This window comes from Rhinichthys klamathensis, unplaced genomic scaffold, assembly GCF_029890125.1.
Source record: "Rhinichthys klamathensis goyatoka isolate OS25496 unplaced genomic scaffold, OSU_Roscu_1.1 h1tg000033l_1, whole genome shotgun sequence".
Classification (NCBI taxonomy): Eukaryota; Metazoa; Chordata; class Actinopteri; order Cypriniformes; family Leuciscidae; genus Rhinichthys; species Rhinichthys klamathensis.
The window spans coordinates 279533-300014 of NW_026606582.1; the positions used below are offsets into that span (position 1 = coordinate 279533).

The following is a 20482-nucleotide window of genomic DNA, read 5'->3' on the forward strand; positions in this document are numbered from 1 at the left end:
TTTCCCCGAACCTGCAGCTCCTGTCCATAACAACAATCAGACTGTCTTCCTGTTTCCGGCGTGACGATCGAGTCTGTCCCAAAAATACCTCTCAATGCGCCCTCGCGGACTCGCGCTAAGGGCCCTATAGGTCTGCACTACATGACGTCACCGAAGTGTGGACTCTGAGGAAGTCCACAAGTCCGGAGTGTGCCATTTGGGACAGGGCCTAAGTCTTCACTCCTCTTATCCTTCGGAGCTCCTGGGACTCCAGACTGACTACAGCAGGCAGTGACGTTCATTAACACTCGCGTCACCGTCCTCACTCCGCTTCCACGGTTCTTTACAGTAACATTAAAACGACAGTAATTTGAATGATAAAATCTTGTGTATTTTTTTTTTTTTGTAAAACTATTGTTTTTTTTTAGTTTCGACTAATAGCAGCTGTACCGTTTAGTCGACTAGTCTTACACATCCCTAACTTAAACTGGAACGTAAAGTCCAAACTAGAGGCTTAGTAACTACTAGTTAGTTTATAACTAACTCTACTTTATTCGGTAGCTCCATTTGTTTTTCAGGCAGAAAATAGGTCGTAAACTCTCCTTAAAAGTAATGTGTTGTTGCATAGAATGATGTCTATTTTTCTTAACCTAATCACAAGCCTTCTAATAGGTAAACAGGAAATATTCTGAACAGCACATAATTTCAAACTCATTCTTGACTGGCCTAAACTGAAAGAAAAAAAGAAATTAAAGCAAATTTGCTTTAAACTGTAAACGAACATTTTAACTTTTAATTGAAAATATCTTAGCCGACACGTGGAGGAGAAAAGAAATGGGAAGAAAAATTTCAGTGATGAAGAAATTCTTATTTTAATTGATGGATGCAAAGAAAACAAAACGAATCTGTCACAAACCGCAAGAAGGGTGAGATTTGGCAGATGAAGGAAGTTAGGAAGAAGCGGAGCGACCTTAAGACACAAGCAATTGAGGATTTTCCTTGCACAAAAGATGTTCTCTCTGGAAGTCGTCTGAGACCTGAGCCTGGCCCGTATTCTGGGTCTTGAAATTGTCTACAGTGCTCTTCCTGCAGGACCTCCTCAATCTCTTCACCTCCCAGATCATCAACAGGCATTTCCCACAGCATGGCCAAATTATGCAATGCATGCTCCTGTCGCCTTTGCTGCTCTCTCTGGATCCATTGCAATTCGTAACGAGGACATTTGGGGTGTATTCAAAACCTGTACTACTTTATCTGAAATATTAGCCTATCTAAACTGATAAAATAAACAATCAAACAAATTAAAATCTGCTGTCACAAACCCCTGTGGAGACATGACCACCTCCTTTTTATCACACCGATACTTCTTTCCACGGTTACCCGTGTTTTGGTAAGTGAACAATTTAATTTCTCCTCTGCTTGTGTGGAAGGGTTTAAGTATGGTGTAATCAGCCACTTTTTAAGTGGGTAGGCAGAATCACCCAGCAGAATGCCATGATACTCCCCAGAATCAAATTTTTCAAATCATTCTTGGGGATGAAACGGTCGTGTTTTGAATCTGGCCATCTAGCAACACAGTTTAAAAAACATAAACTTGGGTCACAGATGACTTGAGTGTTTAGTGAATGAAAGCCCTGAGAATAGGAATTCACAAAAGCATTCTCATCCACTGTGGGTGCTTTTATCCTGATTTGAGTCGCATCAATGCAGCCAAGTACATCAGGGGAACCGGCAATGGCATGGAATGTTTGCCTGTTTGTGTTTTGTACATTTATGCCTGGCATGCACACGTAGTTGTTCATGTGACGACACAAGGCAAGTGACACCCTGTGGATCACTCTACATACTGCAGATTTATGAATTTGTATGCTATCACCTAATAAGTTTAGCATCGATCCAGTAGCAAAATAACTTAATCAGTCCCTCCAGAAAAACGCGATTATGCGATCGCATGATTTAGTGCATAATCAGCCAAAGTCTGCATATTTATGTGGGGGCCGCATTTTTTCAAATACGCTGCACTTTCGCCGCATAAATTGCCGATTTCTGTGCAAAATATGTGGGACTTGCATGATTTCATAATCCTCACATTTTTTTTCTCTGGAGAGATCTGAAAATGGCTGTGCACCGACGCTCCCTATCCAACCTGATGGAGCTTGAGAGGTTCTGCAAAGAATAATGGGAGAAACTGCCCAAAAATAGGTGTGCCAAGCTTGTAGCGTCATACTCAAAAAGACTTGAGGCTGTAATTGGTGCCAAAGGTGCTTGAACAAAGATTGAGCAAAGGCTGTGAATACTTATGTACATGTAATCTTTCGTTTTATATTTTTTATAAATTTGCAAAGATTTCAAACAAACTTCTTTCACGTTGTCATTATGGGATATTGTTTGTAGAATTTTGAGGAAAATAATGAATTTAATCCATTTTGGAATAAGGCTGTAACATAATTTTAGACTTTTTTCAAATTTGCGTATGGTTTATAAAATCTTAATTGGCTTGGCTCCTTCTGTATATGTGATTTTGTTTATTTTTGTTCTGAAAACTCTAAGATCTACCAGATTATCATCCATAAGTTATTGTCTTGTTTCTTTTCGTCATTCTGCTTTTGGACTATCGTCTTTCACAGTGAAAGCTAAGCTACTAATCATTGGAATGCCTTACCAGAGGAGTAAAAAAAAAGGGTGTAAAGCTTTTGGTCTTTTTAAATTGAAGTTAAAATATTTTTTACAATCAAATCAACTCTGTAAACATTAACATTGTTGTAGTTTAATTGATTCCTTAGTTGTAATACATACATACACCTAAAACTAACAGTTACCAAGCACGAAATGCAAGTAAAAATCAGTTGCCAGTTGGCTAGAAACAATTTTATGAATTCTAACAATGCAATGTTGTAACATGTACGTGAACAAGCGTGAACTACGCGCTGTACAGTTGACCAGTCAGTCCTTTTAAACATAGTCAGTTATGTCTTAAGTGAAAGCAAACATAAAACACATGTGCATTAGGTCTTAAAGTGACAGCATCCTAATAATCCTGCAACTGTGTTTTTAATGTTAATCAAACAACAAAGTACAAAGAAAAAAAATTACTCACTGCTCTTGTACTATGTAGTGTTATTTACTTTATTCAATTTCAGTATCTGAAAACTATTAGACCTGCCTGAATAGCACTGTTGTATATTTTATTTGTATATGTGTCGTATTGTATTTATTTATGCTATTGCTTGTAATTAGATTTTTGTTCTTATTTTATTTTAAAATATCTTGAACATTTACCTTATAAATTACTGGTATTTTATTACTGGTAATTCACTTTACAATAAGGTTTCTGCACTTTTTTTGTTTCATAAAATTATAATTATTTTATTATTATTATTTTCATTTATTAATTTTTTTGTTAATGTCAATTTCAAGATTTACTAATACATTATTAAAATCAAAAGATGTATTTGTTAACATTAGTTAATGCACTGAACAATGAACAAACAATGATCAGCTGGATTTGTATAAACTAAAGTTAACAAAGATTAAACCGTTTAACTAATAGTATTAATCGGTCAAAATTCTTGCTGGCAGTAAACGGTTAACCAGTTAATAATAAGAATCCCTAGTTAAAGGCCAATTTTTCCAGGAAACAAGCAGCACAGGACACCCTAATACTACTGTCAGCTACTGTTCAACAACAAATATTTTGTTCATTTTTCATTTAGCTTCAGATCTTAAATTTATTTTTTTTAAAAGAAGAAAAAAAAAGTAAAAATATCAGCTCACTTACGCTGTCTGAGCATCAGTCAACTGCATCATCATGGAGCTCTGAGGAAAAAGAGATTCAACTTAACACAATTCAATCCAGTGCGTCGTTTAAAAGGGCATATAGCATTTCTAATAGGGCTGGGCGATATGGGCAAAAAAAATTTATCACGATAATTTTTTAATATCAGTCGATATCGATAATTATCAGGATAAATGTCAAATCTTTATTTCTTTCAAGTTTAAAGGCAGATTTTTGCTCCTAAGTGAAAGTTGTAGAAACCAGAGCGTTAATTGTGGTTTTAAACTACTCACAAATCTGAGGTAACGTTAGAACATTCAAACATTTGTCATTGTTCCTTAACAAAATAAATATCTGAATAGAAAAATATATTTCTTAGTTTCTGCATGTGCTAATGGGGGATATTGTTTCAAGTCTTGTATCTTTGATTCAAGGCACTCTTCAGCACAGTTTGCAGTGCAGGCTGCAATATTAATATTACATTTTTTGTCTCGAAGCGCATATTTAACAGTGAGTTGATAGTAAATCTGCATCCTAACTCAAGCTAATACTACTGTTAAATTTATGTTCACTAACAAAAACAGTAACATCTGTTAAAAAAATGTAACGACCCCATTTTTATTTGGTAAAATGTAATATTCTGACTGTTTGAGTTTTATTAAAATTAAACATTGGTCATCCAATATCATGCATTTAGATCATGATAACCACAGATAAAACCAGGCATAGCCTATAACAGCTCACTAGCATGGCTACATTTTACTTTATGGTTTCTATGGTATTTGTAAAAAACGGTAGCCAATGTTTACATTAATAATATCATACAATTCAATGTATATCCCACATTTCATGATGCCGTTAATATTACTAGGCCAACGTTACAGACTGTATCGTTGCACACAGTGTTTCTCCTGTTTGTCAGCGCTGTTTCATCTGCCTTTAAACTGGTTTAAATCACTGAGACGTTTGTGTTCTTCGCTGACTTCAAGCGCTTCTCACTGGATCTCGTGAGCGAGACGATCAGAGTAAACGCGTCTGCTCTAGTGAGCTCGCGCTGCCGTTTGGACTTTGAGCCGAGCGGATAAGCAGTCCGTGAGGCGCGCGCGGTTCAAATGAGTTTCGTTCCACTTTTGGCGCATGAACATTATCGAACATTTATCGAACACTCGATATCGTTTTATCGAGAAAAATAATATCGCGATAATTATCGTTATCGTTTTATCGCCCAGCCCTAATTTCTAATGTACCTTTTTACCAAGTTAGTCAAGTCAAATCACCATCATTTATATAGTGCTTTTAACAATATAGATTGTTTCAAAGCAGCTTTACAGTGATGATAGGAAATTAAAGTAACAGAGATTGTTTTGGCTTTACAGCAGCTCTAGAATAAAGTTATTGTCCAGCTAAATTTAAATTAATAAATGCAATTGGATTACACCAAAAGTTATAAAGACAAAAAAACCTGAAGCAATTACTTCTTCAAAAACATAATTTCAGACATTTACATTTTGCTACATTGATGTTGCTCTGATCTCCATGTTAGGAGAGCCTTGAAAACATTCATGCATGGAAAAATGTTCCAAGTGAAAGTAGTTCAACTGTTTCAGTAAAACCATTGCTCAATCCTGTTGAAAGCCATGGCAGACGCAGATAATAACATCACTCTCTATCACACACACCAACACAACCTAGTTATTCCAATAACAAATACTATAGTAGGTACTCAAGTCAACGGTTACCAACAACATCTTTTTCTAAGCAAGATGCTGAATTAGTGGCATTTAAATTCTACACGCATAGATTACCAGAAAAGTGGTAACAGAGATATAAGCACGATATAAGTGATAAAAACTGACTCTGAACCGTTGAATTTTTCTTAAATATAATAATTTGCCCTTTTTATATCTTTAAATAAAATGATAGCGTCGCGTCACATCATTGGCCCAGGTTATTGGAAACAGTCTAGACTCCAGAGGGTTGATGCAATCGAATTCATATAGAGATTTTTTAGATCTTGCCTGGACATACTTTCACTTTCCTCTCTTCTTGTAGTTCTCTCAGCACAGGAATGGGTATGGTCTCCTTCACATCTCTATAAAGACAAAGCAAAGAGATAATTTCATAGACAGAACACACATGTATGAACGAGTGTATGAGTGAATCATTCTTACTCTTGCGTACAGCTGCCCCGCTGTTGCTGATTCTGGACGGTGTAAAACTGGTCCAACAGGGTTTGAATCTCCATTCGCACAATCTCTTTTTCATTCAGCTGGGCCTACAGATAAACAGGCAAACATTTTTATGTAGAATGAACCTCCTGAAAACTTTTATAATTTTTTTTTTTTTTTAAACTGCTATGAAAATTCATTTGGCAAAATACAGCTTGAAAAAGAAAACTCCTCCCTCTCAATTAGATGAACAGTTTCTTGAATACAATAAATACATAATTACAAATTAATATATTTAATTATATAATAAGCTTTGAGATTAACCCGTATATCTGCTGTAACTGAAGTGGGAACTGTGCGTGTGCGTGACCTTAACCTTTAATCTGACGATCTCTTGGTTCTTGGCTGTGCGCTCTGCGTTGAGTTCCTTCAGCAGAACCTCCATGGTGATCATTGAAGACCGTCGACTCTCCAGCTCTCTCTCCTGACACTCCAGCACCTGAGACAGACTCGCGCTAAAGCCACCGGGGGTTTGGGGTGTCTGAAAAAACAGACAATGTTTGATAAAGGCTTCATTTTTAAATTGACTCTTTCATCACAATCAAGAGTAAGCACTCTCTCTCTTACACACACACACCTGCATTTTTCCTTTGGGTGTGGCAGCAGCTGGAGGTTGATTGACAGACTCTCTCACTCTCAGAAGGTTAATCTGATCATTCAGCTGTTTCACCTGTGAATGTGTGTGCACCAGAAATCATTCTGTTATGTTTTCATGCATATTGTGGACATTCGTCTGATTCAACTAGCTTGTACGAAGAGTGCTTGGTCACACTTTAGATTATGGTCCAATTCTCACTATTAACTATGACTTTTGCCTCAAAAAACTTTTACTGCTTATTAATAGTTGTAAGGTAGTGCTTTATAAGTACTAATAAACAGCCAATATCATAGTAATATGCATGCTGAGAAGCAACTAGTTAATAGTGAGAATTGGACCCTAAACTAAATTGTTACCGAGTGCTTCCTTTCACACTGGCAGTTTAGCTCAAAACAGGGCACGGTTTGCATGAAAAATTGGTCATGTAAAAGCTGTAATGAGCACCTAGGAGCGCATCATGGTATCGAACCCAAGACTATCTGTAGGAGGTGGTCTGAGTTCGAGAAGCATTTTCTCCACCCCTTTGAAAGTAGATGAATACTGTTAACCTACCTATACTTGAATATATATTGCATTGTAATAATTGGATTTCACATTGTTTGCCTGTAGTCTAAGACACATCAGAACAATTCCGAGTCCCATTTTTTGTTTGCAACACACCAGTTGAGAACCACTCATTCAGAGTTCATTATATAAAAATATTTGACTGCAAAATACCACGACTGTTCAATCAGAATCAAGTATTGCAGAGAGCCATCGATAATGACTGAATGACAGGTGGACTCTACATTAACTCCTATTTGATTTAAAAACTGAAGCATGAATTGAGGTAGAAGGGGAAGTACCTGTTCCTCTAGGGTGTTTATATTGTTCTCTTTCTCTGTGTTCAGAGTCCTAGACCTCTCCAATAAAGCAGCTTGATCCTCCACCACTTTACTGAGTCTCTCCATCTCATCAGTAGCATAGGACATATCTTCCTGCAGCAGCTCCAGCTGTGACACACACATACTTCAGTTTCGGCTTGTGACAAAATATTAAAACTTAACCCAGTTACACACATACCTCTACACGGTCAGAAGCAAGACGCCTCTCTGAAGCTTCTCGCAGCTCCTGTAGTTCATTCTGCATTTGTGTGATGTTCTCTTTCATCTGCTCTTTCTCATTACAAACTGTGCTGTACTTCCCCTGCAGGTACAACACTTAATATATCAATACAACCTACCTAAGCATTATGAGCATGCAGGATGGATAGGATAGGGCAACTCACACTGATGTCAGCGATCTCTCCTCGCAGCAAACACACAGTCTGATCTCTCTCAGCCACCCCACTCCGAAGATCTCTGGTCTCCTGCATAAACTCCAGCACCACATCCTACACACAAACACGCACATAGTGAAACCCCAGTCGTTGTAACGATATAGCAGAGGAAAAACTAAATCCTATTGTTATTCAGTCAGTCTTAGTCTTGTTTTTCATTAAAACATAGGTTACAATAAGAATTATAGATAAAATGTTATCTTGACTTGTTTTCAAAATAGAGCTTGAATACATACAAAAAAAATAATTGCAGTTACATGTATATTTAGATTAAGCTCAATATAAACATCAATATCAGAAACCTATACGATCATACAGGAAGTATACAGGAAGGAGAGGACGCAGGCATTGTTTGTTCGCCGCTTTTCCGCCCGTTATCTTTAATTGTGCTTACATATATTTTGTGCTTGAGCTATTTTTATGAGCTTTGTGCAGTAGTTTGTTTTTAAACAAAGGTGCGCACTTTTTATACCAGTGGGAAACTAGGTAGCTAGACACCTACCTGCTTCAGACGGCTTCCAGCTCACTATGGCGTTCAGATATTCCAGCTCGCAACTCCGACGACTTAACTTCGCAACCACACCTGGATTTAACATCCCCATCATTAAAGAACTTGGACTTATTCGCCGTCCTCGTTACATTCATAGAGGCTCCGGTCGAAAATTCGTCTTTCATAAACAGCCAAGCTGCTCTGCTACAAACATCCCATCTCTCTGGTCATCCGTCACATGTATGACGCGTCATCAGAGTACCGTCGGGCCAGCTACCATCAATACTGGAAATATCGCGAGACCTCTGCATTCCAGTATAGGATCCTCGCACTTTCGGCTGGATACATTTCGTGGAGTGGATTCCAGTTTGCGTGGAGTAGATTTTAATGTTTTGCGACCCATACAAAGATTCACCCCACAGTCATTGGTCAAAATCGAACTTTTCAATACTCAATCCATCAATAATAAATCCACACTGATTGAAGAACACATCAGGGAGAAAGGACTTGACTTCATGTGTCTGACGGAAACCTGGCATCAGCCAGAGGTTTACTCTGCCCTAAATGAAGCCTGTCCCCCCGGCTACAGTTATTTGGAGGCAGCTCGCCGCACTGGCCGCGGTGGTGGCCTAGCTGTCATTTACCGACAGGATCTAGAGCTGTCCCCCATCGTACTGCCTGCAACATCTTCCTGCGAGTGTCTTGCATTTACATGTAAGCCCCCCTTTCCAATGACTGTTCTCCTTATCTACCGGCCCCCTAAACTAAACTCTACTTTCATCCCGGAAATGTCTGATCTCCTTACAACACTCTGTACGACCTATGCAAATACAATAATCCTGGGAGATATAAATATTCATGTCGATGCCCCCTCATGTCATCCCGCTGCTGATTTCCTTCAGCTACTAGACTCCCTCGATTAACAACAACATGTTGATGTCCCCACACATTCCAGGGGACACACACTCGATTTGGTCATCTCTAACTCCGCCCTCATTAGCAATCTACATGTTTATGATCTCGGTGTTTCAGATCACAAGGTTGTGTCAATGGAGCTGCCCTTTCCTTCTCCCCACACCAAACCAAGGCGGCAGATCCATTATAGAAAGCTGAAAAACATCAATGCAGATGCCCTGGCCCAGGACCTTCAACATCTCTCCTCCGGATTTACTGACTTCGTTTCTGTTACTGACTCCGTGGATTTCTACAATCAGTCCCTGAGCAGTCTTCTGGACCTCCACGCTCCCTTAATGTCCAGGTCAGTCTCATTCACGCGCTCTGCACCCTGGTACACCTCTGAGCTGCGAAAGATGAAGGCGGCTGGGCGTGTCCTTGAGCGGCGGCAAAAGGTCTCTGGACTGACTGTTCATAAACAGGCATACAGGGAGCAAAAGAGGGTATATGCAGAAGCTCTGAGGGACGCACGGTCCAGGTTTTATTCCACTATCATCAATAACAGCCCTGGTAACTCCAAACAACTTTTTTCAACAATAAACCACCTTCTTAAACCCCCCTTACTCTCCCACCCTGAGACCACCGAAGAGAGGTGTAACATGCACATTACTTTTTTCAAAAAAAAAGGTAATAACATCCGCTCCCACCTCTCCGCCACTGCTGTCCTGCCCCTCCCAACGGCCGACCCACCGTTTGAGATTGTCCAGCCCCTCTGTTCTTTCTCTGATGCCACACAGGAAGAAGTGGAGGATGTCATTAAAAAAATGAAGCCATCCACCTGTGCCCTGGACCCTTTCCCTTCAGCCCTGCTGAAGGCCAACATCTCTGCCATTTCTCCATTTATCACAAAGATCAAAACCACTCCCTCCTGGTTGGTCATATCCCATCAACATTAAAGACTGCTGTCATCAGACCTCTATTAAAAAAAACCACTCTGGATCCAGAAGTTCTCTCCAACTACAGGCCAATTTCCAATCTTCCATTCCTATCAAAGGTTCTGGAAAAAACAGTTGCAGCTCAACTCCATGTTCATCTTAAACACAATAACTTATTTGAAAAGTTTCAGTCTGGTTTCCGCCCTGGCCATAGCACAGAAACAGCCTTGGTCAGGATCACCAATGACCTCTTGATGGCAGCTGATACTGGTTCTCCCTCTCTACTCGTCCTACTAGACCTAACAGCTGCTTTTGATACAGTAGACCATAACATCCTCCTTCACCGCCTGCAATACACCATTGGACTCTCAGGAAATGTTCACAACTGGTTTAACTCATACCTGAATGGCAGAACTGAGCATGTCGCCCTGGGCAAAGCCAAATCACACACTCATAATGTCACCTGCGGTGTCCCACAGGGCTCTGTGCTGGGCCCCACACTCTTCTCCATTTACATGCTGCCTCTTGGCAAAGTCATTAGCAGACATGGTATATCATTCCATTGGTATGCTGATGACACACAGCTGTATCTCAGGACAACCCCCACTTCTTCTGCTCCCTTGCCAGCATCCACACTGAACACCTGCCTGGAGGAGATAGAGGCGTGGATGAAGCTCAATTTCCTACAGCTAAATAGTTCCAAAACGGAAGCCATCTTAATTGGCACACCACATCAGCTCCGCTTTTCCACCATCAGCAGTATCACTTTTTCGGGCCAAAACATCGCACTTTCCACATTTGTCACCAATTTGGGTGTTAAAATGGACTCTCAACTCACCTTTGACACCCACATCAAACACCTCTGTAAGACATCATTTTATCATCTCAAGAACATTGCCAAACTCCGTCCAACACTTAACCTGGCAGATGCAGAGAAGCTCGTCCTTGCCATTTCTACATTCTACATATACCACATTTGCATTGACATTAAACATGTTGAATGTTAACATTAAGTTATAACCATTAACATTTAATATAGCATTACATAAATGTTATGGCGTTTATTAGTTCTTGATACCCAATGCATAAACTAATGTTATATAACCTAACCTTTTTTTTAATAGACATTTTTACAGTGAGTGTAAGATTCCTGCTTTTTGTGATCAGTGTATTGTATTCTCACTTTGTCCTGTTCAATCTTCTGCCTGAGGCTGTTGATAGTCATGTTGGCTGAACACACACTCTGCTGTAGAGCACTGATCTCATCACACTGCACAGACACATCAGAACCAAACAGAATGTAGACGTCATGCAATACAGCATCAGAATATCATCATGCAAATTACAAAAAAGACTAAAATTGTAAACGGACACACATACCTGTTGTTGATTTTTGTTTGTCAGGTCAGTGATGTGTTTCTTCAGTGAGGAATTCTCTTCTACAGACTGTACAAGCTCTCTGAAAAACACTCAACATCAAAACTTCTATAGGTGCACATAATGCAAATTATAAGTGCATTCATTTCTCTATGGCTCTCTCCACACACACACGCCCACAAGTATTGACACTTATGCACACAAGACAAGATGGAGGAAAACAACAACAAAACTTTAACTATATAGTTATATCAACAAGTCCATTATTTACACACTTACTCTATAATATCTAATACCAAAATCAGATACATCAAATAATAAGGCAGGGTTTTGACAGATATTTTCATGTCTCTTTCACTCACTTTGACACACTCTCTTGGTGTGCGGTCAGCTGGGATCTCACACTGTTGTTCTGCTCTTTCTCCTCCTGAAGAGTATGTAGCAACTCCTACAAACAAAACCATACTATACGGTTAATGCTTTGATAATAGCTAGACCTTCAACCACACAATAAAACTAAATACAGACATCTGACCTAAAAATCATTCAACCAAACATGTTTGACCCACTAGTGTGAACCTGTATAATAAACGTGAACAGTATAGGGCTTTACACACTTGTAATAGTTAACCCTGAATTATCCTGGGTTAGACTGCTTCACACTGGTCATAATTTATTCTGGGCTAAATACTGGGTATTCATAAGACATTTCACACTGTAATTGTCAAGTGTTTTCTTCTGGCTGTGAGGTGTCCACACTTGACAAGGACCAGACTTCGGATTTCACTCAGATGATTTTATTTTGACCAATTCAACAGAAGTAATAGAAGTAACAGGTGAAAAACCTTTAAATACAAAAATAAGCATTTTGAATAAACAGGTATTATTCACAGTTACAGTAAACACATGTCAAGGTAAGTATTCCAACAATATAAAATATTTTTAGATGAAGTATAATGTCCCACAAACAATTATATTTTAACAGCATTTACTAATATGTATTTTAAGCATTAACAAGTCTATTTAAGTATTTACTCACAAATATAAGGTAAGAAGCCCACATTTTTTAACCATATACATCCAAGCATTTGGTTTTAGATTTATTTCTTTAACTATGCAGTGACAACTCTTAACTCACACCCACATTAACACATTTAGCTTATTAAATACATTTCTGCACCTAAACGGACAAAGATCTAAATGACAGTCCATGAGCTTACCGATAGCCCGTCACAATCAAAAGTCTCATTCCTCACAGTGGATGCACAATGCTTCTGCCGTCCTCTCAGTCCATTTCATTACAACCAAATGATTGCATTGTGTATATGTGCTCCCGCTCATTGAACTGAGCGCGAGCTTCTGATTACCCCAATTTAATTCACCTGGTCGCGAGTGCCAAGGCGCGCACAGTCACGTGCGCGCTACCAATGCAGAGCGGCACGCAGATAAGACGTAATGGAGGAGGAGGAGAAGAGACAGGCTCACGGGAGACAGACACACAGCGCGACACCTCCCACTCGATCTTTACGTGGCAACGCCCAGAAAGATCGTACTCTCAAGTGGGCTGGTCTCTAACTTGATCCTCCACTGGCATGAGGACCACAAGGCGTCGGACGTCCCGATGCAGTATGGTACCCGATTCAGGATCCGTGGCACCAGGTTTTGAATTTCTCACAGAGGTGCTAGAACTTGGAGAGACTTTCACATGAACATCTCGAACGACACCTCTGAAATCAGGATTTGCGCTGATTACTTTTGCAAGCCTGAACTGCCCTCTCAGTGCGTTTTGGTCGCAGAGCCAAACTATGTCTCCAACGGTAACGTTCCTCTCAGCAGTATGCCACTTACTGCGAATGAACAGGTTCGGACCAGCAAGTTGGCTCCAGGACTTCCAGAAGTTGCTTACCATCGTTTGCACTTCTTTGAGCCTCTTGAATGGGTAAATGGTGTAGTCGACAGTTTTAAAATCTCCACTTTGTGTGGCTCGACCAAGCAGCAAGTTGTTCGGCGTGATGTACTGGATGCGCTCTTCTCGACTCTGGACTCTGGCATCGATGGGTCTTTCATTGGCAAGATTAGCAGCTAGCTGCAGCACTGTCAGAAACTCACTAAAGGTAAGGCCTTCTACATTGCCAAGGCTTTGAAGGGCTCTCTTGGTGACTCTGACAGCGGCTTCGGCGGCCCCGTTTCGGTGAGGCGAGTCAGCTGGGAGGATTTTCCACGTCCAGGTGGTCCCATTTTTGGCAGCATATTCTTCAAGTGACTCTGTTCTCTTTTGATCCAAGTAAGTGTACATCTCTTTTAGGACAGATCTCGCTCCGACAAAGTTCGTACCAGGATCAGACCAGATTTTACGGGGATGGCCTCGGACAGCAGTGAATCTCTGGTAAGCAAACAGGAAGCTCTCTGTCGATAGTGTGTTTGCTAGCTCGACATGGATGGCTCGGCTGGACATACAGCAAAACACGACGCCCCATACTTTCATGGTCACTCTCTTCTTGACATCATCCTTCACATGGTAAGGTCCAAACAGGTCAACGGATGCAAATTCGAATGGTGCTGCAGGACTTGACCTCTCTTCAGGTAAGTTTCCCATTATTTGTTTACAGATTCTTCCTTTTGCTTTCTTGCAGACGATACACTTGTCAACAACTTTTTGGGCAATGATCCTTCCTCTGATGACCCACGCCTTTATCCTCATCCGCAGCAGGGTTCCCGCCACTCCGTCATGTGCTTCACTGTGTGCTTCTCTGGCTAGCAAGGTGGATAACCAGGCTTGGAATGGTAAGAGTGGAACAGCTCTGCGATCTTCTTTAAAGGTCTGGATTCTGCCACCACAAACTAGAAGTCCACTTGTCTGGTCTCTGTAGACGACTAATCTGTCTGTTGTGGTGCTTGGGAAGTTGACGCCCTCTTGTGCTGCTAGGCAAAGGTCTCGAAACACGTCTCGTCTCTCACTGACTGTAAGGACACCCGAGGATGGCACTGCCTCCCACTTTTCTTGGTCTCTGGTTTTGGCACTCAAGAACTTCTTAGCTGCTCTCCAGATCCAAGCCACAGTCCCAACCAGCCTTCTCAGGTTGCTGAAGCGCTTTTCATCGACTAGTTGTCGCACTGCTGCTCCTGCTGGTGGTCTTCCAGACTCTAGCTGGGCTGGACTGTGCGCTGTCTTCAGGTGACTTCTGGTTAGTAGTGCTACAAATGCCTTTTTCTGGATCCTTGTGACTTTGTCTCGAGCTTGGGCTGCAACATCTCTGGCAGACTTCTTCGGCCACTCATCGTCAGGAAGTTGGAGGAACTTTGGACCCAACTGCCACTCAGAGTCCTCAGTTAGGGCATCTGGACAGGCCCCTCTGGTGATGATGTCTGCAATGTTTGCTAGCCCAGGAATCCACCACCAGTCTTGGACATCGGTACTGCTCTGGATCTCACCAACACGGTTTGAAAAGAAAGTCTGGTAGCCATAACTCTCACGCTGTATTGCACCCAGGACTGTTTGACTGTCGACAAGATGATACCATCTCTTGACCTGGAGTCGACAGTGTCTCTGGAAGTAGGTCTTGAGGCGGGCTGCGAAGACTGCTCCGCATATCTCAGCTTTCACAGGATCCCCTTTGTGGTCAAGGGGGGTCAGCTTGGCTTTGGATTCGACCAGTCTCACAACGACACCATGGCTGCAGCTCCAGCGAAGATACATCACTGCGCCATATGCGTGTTGGCTGCCATCAGAGAACGTGATGGCACTGGGCTCTGCGCAGGGATCTGGCGGAGTCAGGGACCTGGTGAAACGAAGTTGGCTCAGATCAGCATATTCTTCAAATAGCTTTATAGCATCTTCTCTGAGACCTTCAGACAAAGCAGCATCCCACGTGTCCTCTAGCCAGTATTTTACTTTGGCTTCTTGAAAAGCTCTCCTAACAAGGATGGCACCCTTTTGCTTGACAGGAGTCACAAGGCCGAGTGGGTCGTACAGGCTAGAAACCTGGCTTAGCAGCTCTCGTCTGGTGAGTGGATCTGGTGTTTGATTTCTGACCTCTTCCTTGAGCAGGTTTTGACCAAGACGCATATTTCTCCTTTTCTTTGAGAAGTTAACTGCAGCCATGACATGGAGTTTGTCATCATTGATGATATAACCAAGGCCAAGGGCTTTGTTGTCGCCTTCCGTCAGCTGGTTTGGTAGGATCATAGTCTTTGGCATCTCCTTCTCGGGTTCTTTCCTCCCACTTTGAATGGAGTAAACCCAGGGCTTTATGTGGAATCCTCCAGCTTTCAGGATGTATTTGATGTTGGTTGTGAGGCCTTTCAGATGGTCAAGATCGTTGTGTGAAGTCAGGATGTCATCGACGTAGACATCTTCTTCTAGCACGCGTCTCTCTTCCTTAAAGTGACTAAATGAAGGCAAGTTTGCAGTCTCTCGCATGGCGACTTGGGCTATGCAACCGGCAGGTTTGTCTCCGATGTTGACTCTTGTTATGGCAAAATCTTCTATTTCAGCATCTTCACTGTCACGCCACAGGAATCTGTGCAAGTGGACCTCTCGATCTTCCAGCCAAACAGAGTTGTACATTTTCCGAATGTCACCCAGGGCAGCATAGACACCAGTTCGAAATCTCAGTAGGACAGCTTTGATCGGGTTCAGGACATCAGGACCTTTGATGAGGATATCGTTCAGACTGAGACCTCTGCACTTTTGGCTGCTGTTCCACACTAGTCTGACTGGGGTGGTGACTGAGTGTGGGTTTGGTGCGATGAGATGACTTATGTACCACACTGGCCCAGTCCAACTCTGCAGGACGTCTTCGGACAGCTTCACTGCAGCTCTGCGGTTCACCATCTCATGGATTTGTGCACCGTAGGCTGCCTTCCACTCAGGTTCTTTTGACAGCTGCTTCTCAGTTCTGAGGAATGTTGCCTCAACTGCTCTCCTGTTGTTTGGCAGGGTTGCTGGATCTTCTGCCCACGGATACTTAGCATGCCAGTGTGGTTCGGTGCTGTGTACATCTCCAGTCGTGTAGGTCAAGCCATTTTTTATGATCTCCATCTCCCTTTCTTCTGCAATCGTCATTTCCTTACCCCCTGGCTGGCAGTTCCCGCAGCGACACCCTCCACATTTCGGCTGGCAGGCGGCTCCGATGCTTTCCCACCTCCACCACTTCAGAAAGTCTCTGCTGCTGGTGGCTGTGCTAGACTGGATCTCGGGGTGGTCGGGATACTGGCAGGAAGTTGAGTCTATAGTGAATTCACGATACTTGACTGCTGAAGTTCTCATCGACCTAGCGAAGTGAGTCTTGGACGAGTGTGCCTTCAGGATGACTTCCTCCAAGAGGTCTGGATGCATGCCCCCGACTGTCTTACCGAGTGGACCGTCCCAGAGCACCAGGTCACCAACTGAACGGACTTTTTGGGGCACCAGCTGCCCTTCTTTGTGGCTGATCAGAAGCTGGATTTCTCTGGGTCTGATGAGGTCTTTGAGGGGAACATCGGGGAAGATCTTCTGCAACTTGTCAGATGGAACATGTCTGTGCACTTCTGCAATCTTGTCAAGTCCATAGCAGATCAGCTGGTGAGACTTCAAAGTTCCTCTCGGAGTGCTGACGCGGATCTTAAGGAGGTAGCGCTTGGTTGCCACAGACACTTTCATCCCTCCAACGCCATGGACGACTAGTGCAACATCTTCACTGCGGAGGTTCAGCTTGCTTGCAGCTTTATGGGTTATGTAATTCGTGTCAGACGCAAGATCAATAAGTGTTCCGATTCTTTGCCCGTCATTGGCAGTGACGTCAAGGAGCATCAGGAGCACTGGGTATTCGTGCAGACCAGTCTCCTCCAGAAGGCCTCTCTCTGCTGTAGTGGACTTATATGCTTGAGATGCGATGTTGCAGAAAGCATTGCGACACTGCTGCGCTAGCTCAGATGAAAGTTTAGAGAGAAACTCTTCCTGGGCCTCGGTGTGTCTTTTCCCCTCAGCTCTCACAGGACCGAACTTGGGTCTTTGGGACTGGTGTCTGGGCAAGGGACAGAGGAGGTAGTGGTGTTGGTCTCTGCACTCTGGATTCCCACACAGGTAAGTAGTTTTTCTGCAGGGTTCGCTGTGGATTTCGAGGCACCCCTCACAGGCTCCAAGCTGTTGCACTGCGCTCCTCTTTTCTTGGAGCTTTGTAGTGGTCCTAAACCTCCTGCAGATATAAAGTTTTCTTTTGTGTTTCGGATCTCCACAGATGATGCAGCCTGCTATTTCACTGATGGATTTAACTGTCCGTGTTCGGGCATGCTTGGTTTGAAACCTGGTCTTTTCCTTGGCAGGGTCGATGTCTCCCAGCTGTTCTAACTGCTCATAGATGGACTCTTGGGATTGGAGGTATGCCAGTAACTTGTCAAAGCGGTTCCAGTGGGTCACAGCATTATTCGGGTCAGTAGCGTGGGTAAGCCAGTCTTTCTTCAGAGACTCTGGCAACTTACTCTCAATGGATTTTAACACCAGTGGGTTTTTTATGGCTTCTGCATTCTTCAGTTCAGTCAAATCATAGAGGGCTTTTTCCACTGCTTGGATGAGCTCTATGATTCTTCTCGGGTGGTTACCACGGACAGGTGGAATAGCTTGTAGCTCTTCGACAATCTCAATGGCGATGGTGGCTTGGTTTCCATAGCGGTTCTCTAGGACTCTGAAGATCTCGTCTGCTGAAGTGTAAGTAGAGAGCCGTAGATCCTTGGCCACTCTTTCCTCGAGGCTATCAAGTAGTTGAAATTTCTTCACCTCTTTGGACCCGGTTGGTTCACCTTGCCTCTGCAGAGCCTCCCATTCCTTCCTCCATCTGTAGTACTCACGCTGGCTGCCAGTAAACTTTGGTAAAGCTGTGGCTTTGATCTTTATGGCTGCAACAGGGGCTGCGCTGTGGGCTGTGACGGGTACCTTCTTGGTGTCCTCTTTAATTCTTGCTGCTCCGATCAGGGCGGCTTTCCTTGACACCAGCTTAGGAAGTTGGGTTTCGAGCTCCGTTAGCCGACGAGTGGAGTCTTGCTTCTCGGCTGGGGGAGCCCAGCGGTTCCAGGTCTGGTGCGCTTCTTTGGCTTTGCGCACCAGGCTCTCTAAATGGTGGAGCATAAAGTCATACGCCTCCAGGGGTGTGTTAGGCTGAGCGGAGAAGACGTTCTCACACTCTGCCTCTGCAGCTTTTAGAGCAAGGGTCAGTTCTCTCTCACCAAATGAGGCCCATAGTGTCTCCTGAACTAGGTGCTTTCCTTCTTTTAACTTCTGCTCACACTCTTTCTCCGTCTTCTCGAGGTCGGCTCTCTGCTGGTCACTTAACTCAGATGCGCCTTCCGCTTCGGTTCCTCTGCCGAGTTCAATGTAAGCAGCCTCAACCTCCTCATTTACATCCATCACTTTGGCACCCTCTGCTGTGAGTCTTTTGAAGTTATCTTGTAGCTCCTCTACAGACATCTCCATGTGGGTCCTCTTTATATGGTTGGCGAGTCGGGAAAAAAGTCTTTTTACTGTAGTTCGCTCCAATTTCAGCTCTTCGAGTGACTTGGACTCGGCCATGTTGCCCTTTTTGGCTGTTGGACTGACAGGTGGACGGCAGGTAGTTGATTTCCTCCAGGCCCCCAGGTGGAGTCTTCTCCCTCTTTGCGGTGGGCTTTTGTGGAGTCTTCACTGGTCACAGCCGGTTTCCTTCTGGCCAGGCCGGTTTTTCACTGTCAAGTGTTTTCTTCTGGCTGTGAGGTGTCCACACTTGACAAGGACCAGACTTCGGATTTCACTCAGATGATTTTATTTTGACCAATTCAACAGAAGTAATAGAAGTAACAGGTGAAAAACCTTTAAATACAAAAATAAGCATTTTGAATAAACAGGTATTATTCACAGTTACAGTAAACACATGTCAAGGTAAGTATTCCAACAATATAAAATATTTTTAGATGAAGTATAATGTCCCACAAACAATTATATTTTAACAGCATTTACTAATATGTATTTTAAGCATTAACAAGTCTATTTAAGTATTTACTCACAAATATAAGGTAAGAAGCCCACATTTTTTAACCATATACATCCAAGCATTTGGTTTTAGATTTATTTCTTTAACTATGCAGTGACAACTCTTAACTCACACCCACATTAACACATTTAGCTTATTAAATACATTTCTGCACCTAAACGGACAAAGATCTAAATGACAGTCCATGAGCTTACCGATAGCCCGTCACAATCAAAAGTCTCATTCCTCACAGTGGATGCACAATGCTTCTGCCGTCCTCTCAGTCCATTTCATTACAACCAAATGATTGCATTGTGTATATGTGCTCCCGCTCATTGAACTGAGCGCGAGCTTCTGATTACCCCAATTTAATTCACCTGGTCGCGAGTGCCAAGGCGCGCACAGTCACGTGCGCGCTACCAATGCAGAGCGGCACGCAGATAAGACGTAATGGAGGAGGAGGAGAAGAGACAGGCTCACGGGAGACAGACACACAGCGCGACAGTAATTAGCTAATTGATTAGTTACATTTATATAGTGCTTTTCTGGGTACTCAAATTGCTTTACATATGGAAGGGGGGAATCTCCTCAACCACCACTAATGTGCAGCATCCACCTGGATGATGCGACAGCAGCCAGACTGCACCAGAAGGCCCACAACTAGGGGGTGGAACAGTTCATGAAAAAAATCCGAACCGTTCAATTCACTTGTCACAGTTCGAGACACGTGGGTATTGTTCGGGTCCAGCCACGGGCAGTGTAATGCACAGAGGCGAATGTTACACCGTGTCCTAACCAGACGAAATGTAATAAGATTCCAGCGACAAATAATTTGACCGTCCACACCAGACACGATGCAACTATGGGACGCGATGTAGTCAATCAAAAATCACAGCCAATCAGAAGAGC

At 42.7% G+C, this 20482-nt stretch overlaps 1 protein-coding gene across 1 annotated transcript in view; it reads right to left on the bottom strand.

The window, feature by feature from the left end:
• kif15 (kinesin family member 15) overlaps window positions 1-20482 on the bottom strand; it is a 61940-nt gene that overhangs the window by 13412 nt on the left and 28046 nt on the right. Inside the window, exons 22-32 of the mRNA XM_056245683.1 lie at window positions 11957-12042; window positions 11598-11676; window positions 11401-11487; window positions 7848-7952; window positions 7643-7765; window positions 7426-7572; window positions 6560-6652; window positions 6299-6463; window positions 5926-6029; window positions 5783-5846; window positions 3758-3795 (exon numbers count right to left, since the gene is read on the bottom strand). Coding sequence (XP_056101658.1) covers window positions 3758-3795; window positions 5783-5846; window positions 5926-6029; window positions 6299-6463; window positions 6560-6652; window positions 7426-7572; window positions 7643-7765; window positions 7848-7952; window positions 11401-11487; window positions 11598-11676; window positions 11957-12042 — 1091 coding nt within the window. The remainder of the gene's footprint in view (window positions 1-3757; window positions 3796-5782; window positions 5847-5925; window positions 6030-6298; window positions 6464-6559; window positions 6653-7425; window positions 7573-7642; window positions 7766-7847; window positions 7953-11400; window positions 11488-11597; window positions 11677-11956; window positions 12043-20482) is intronic.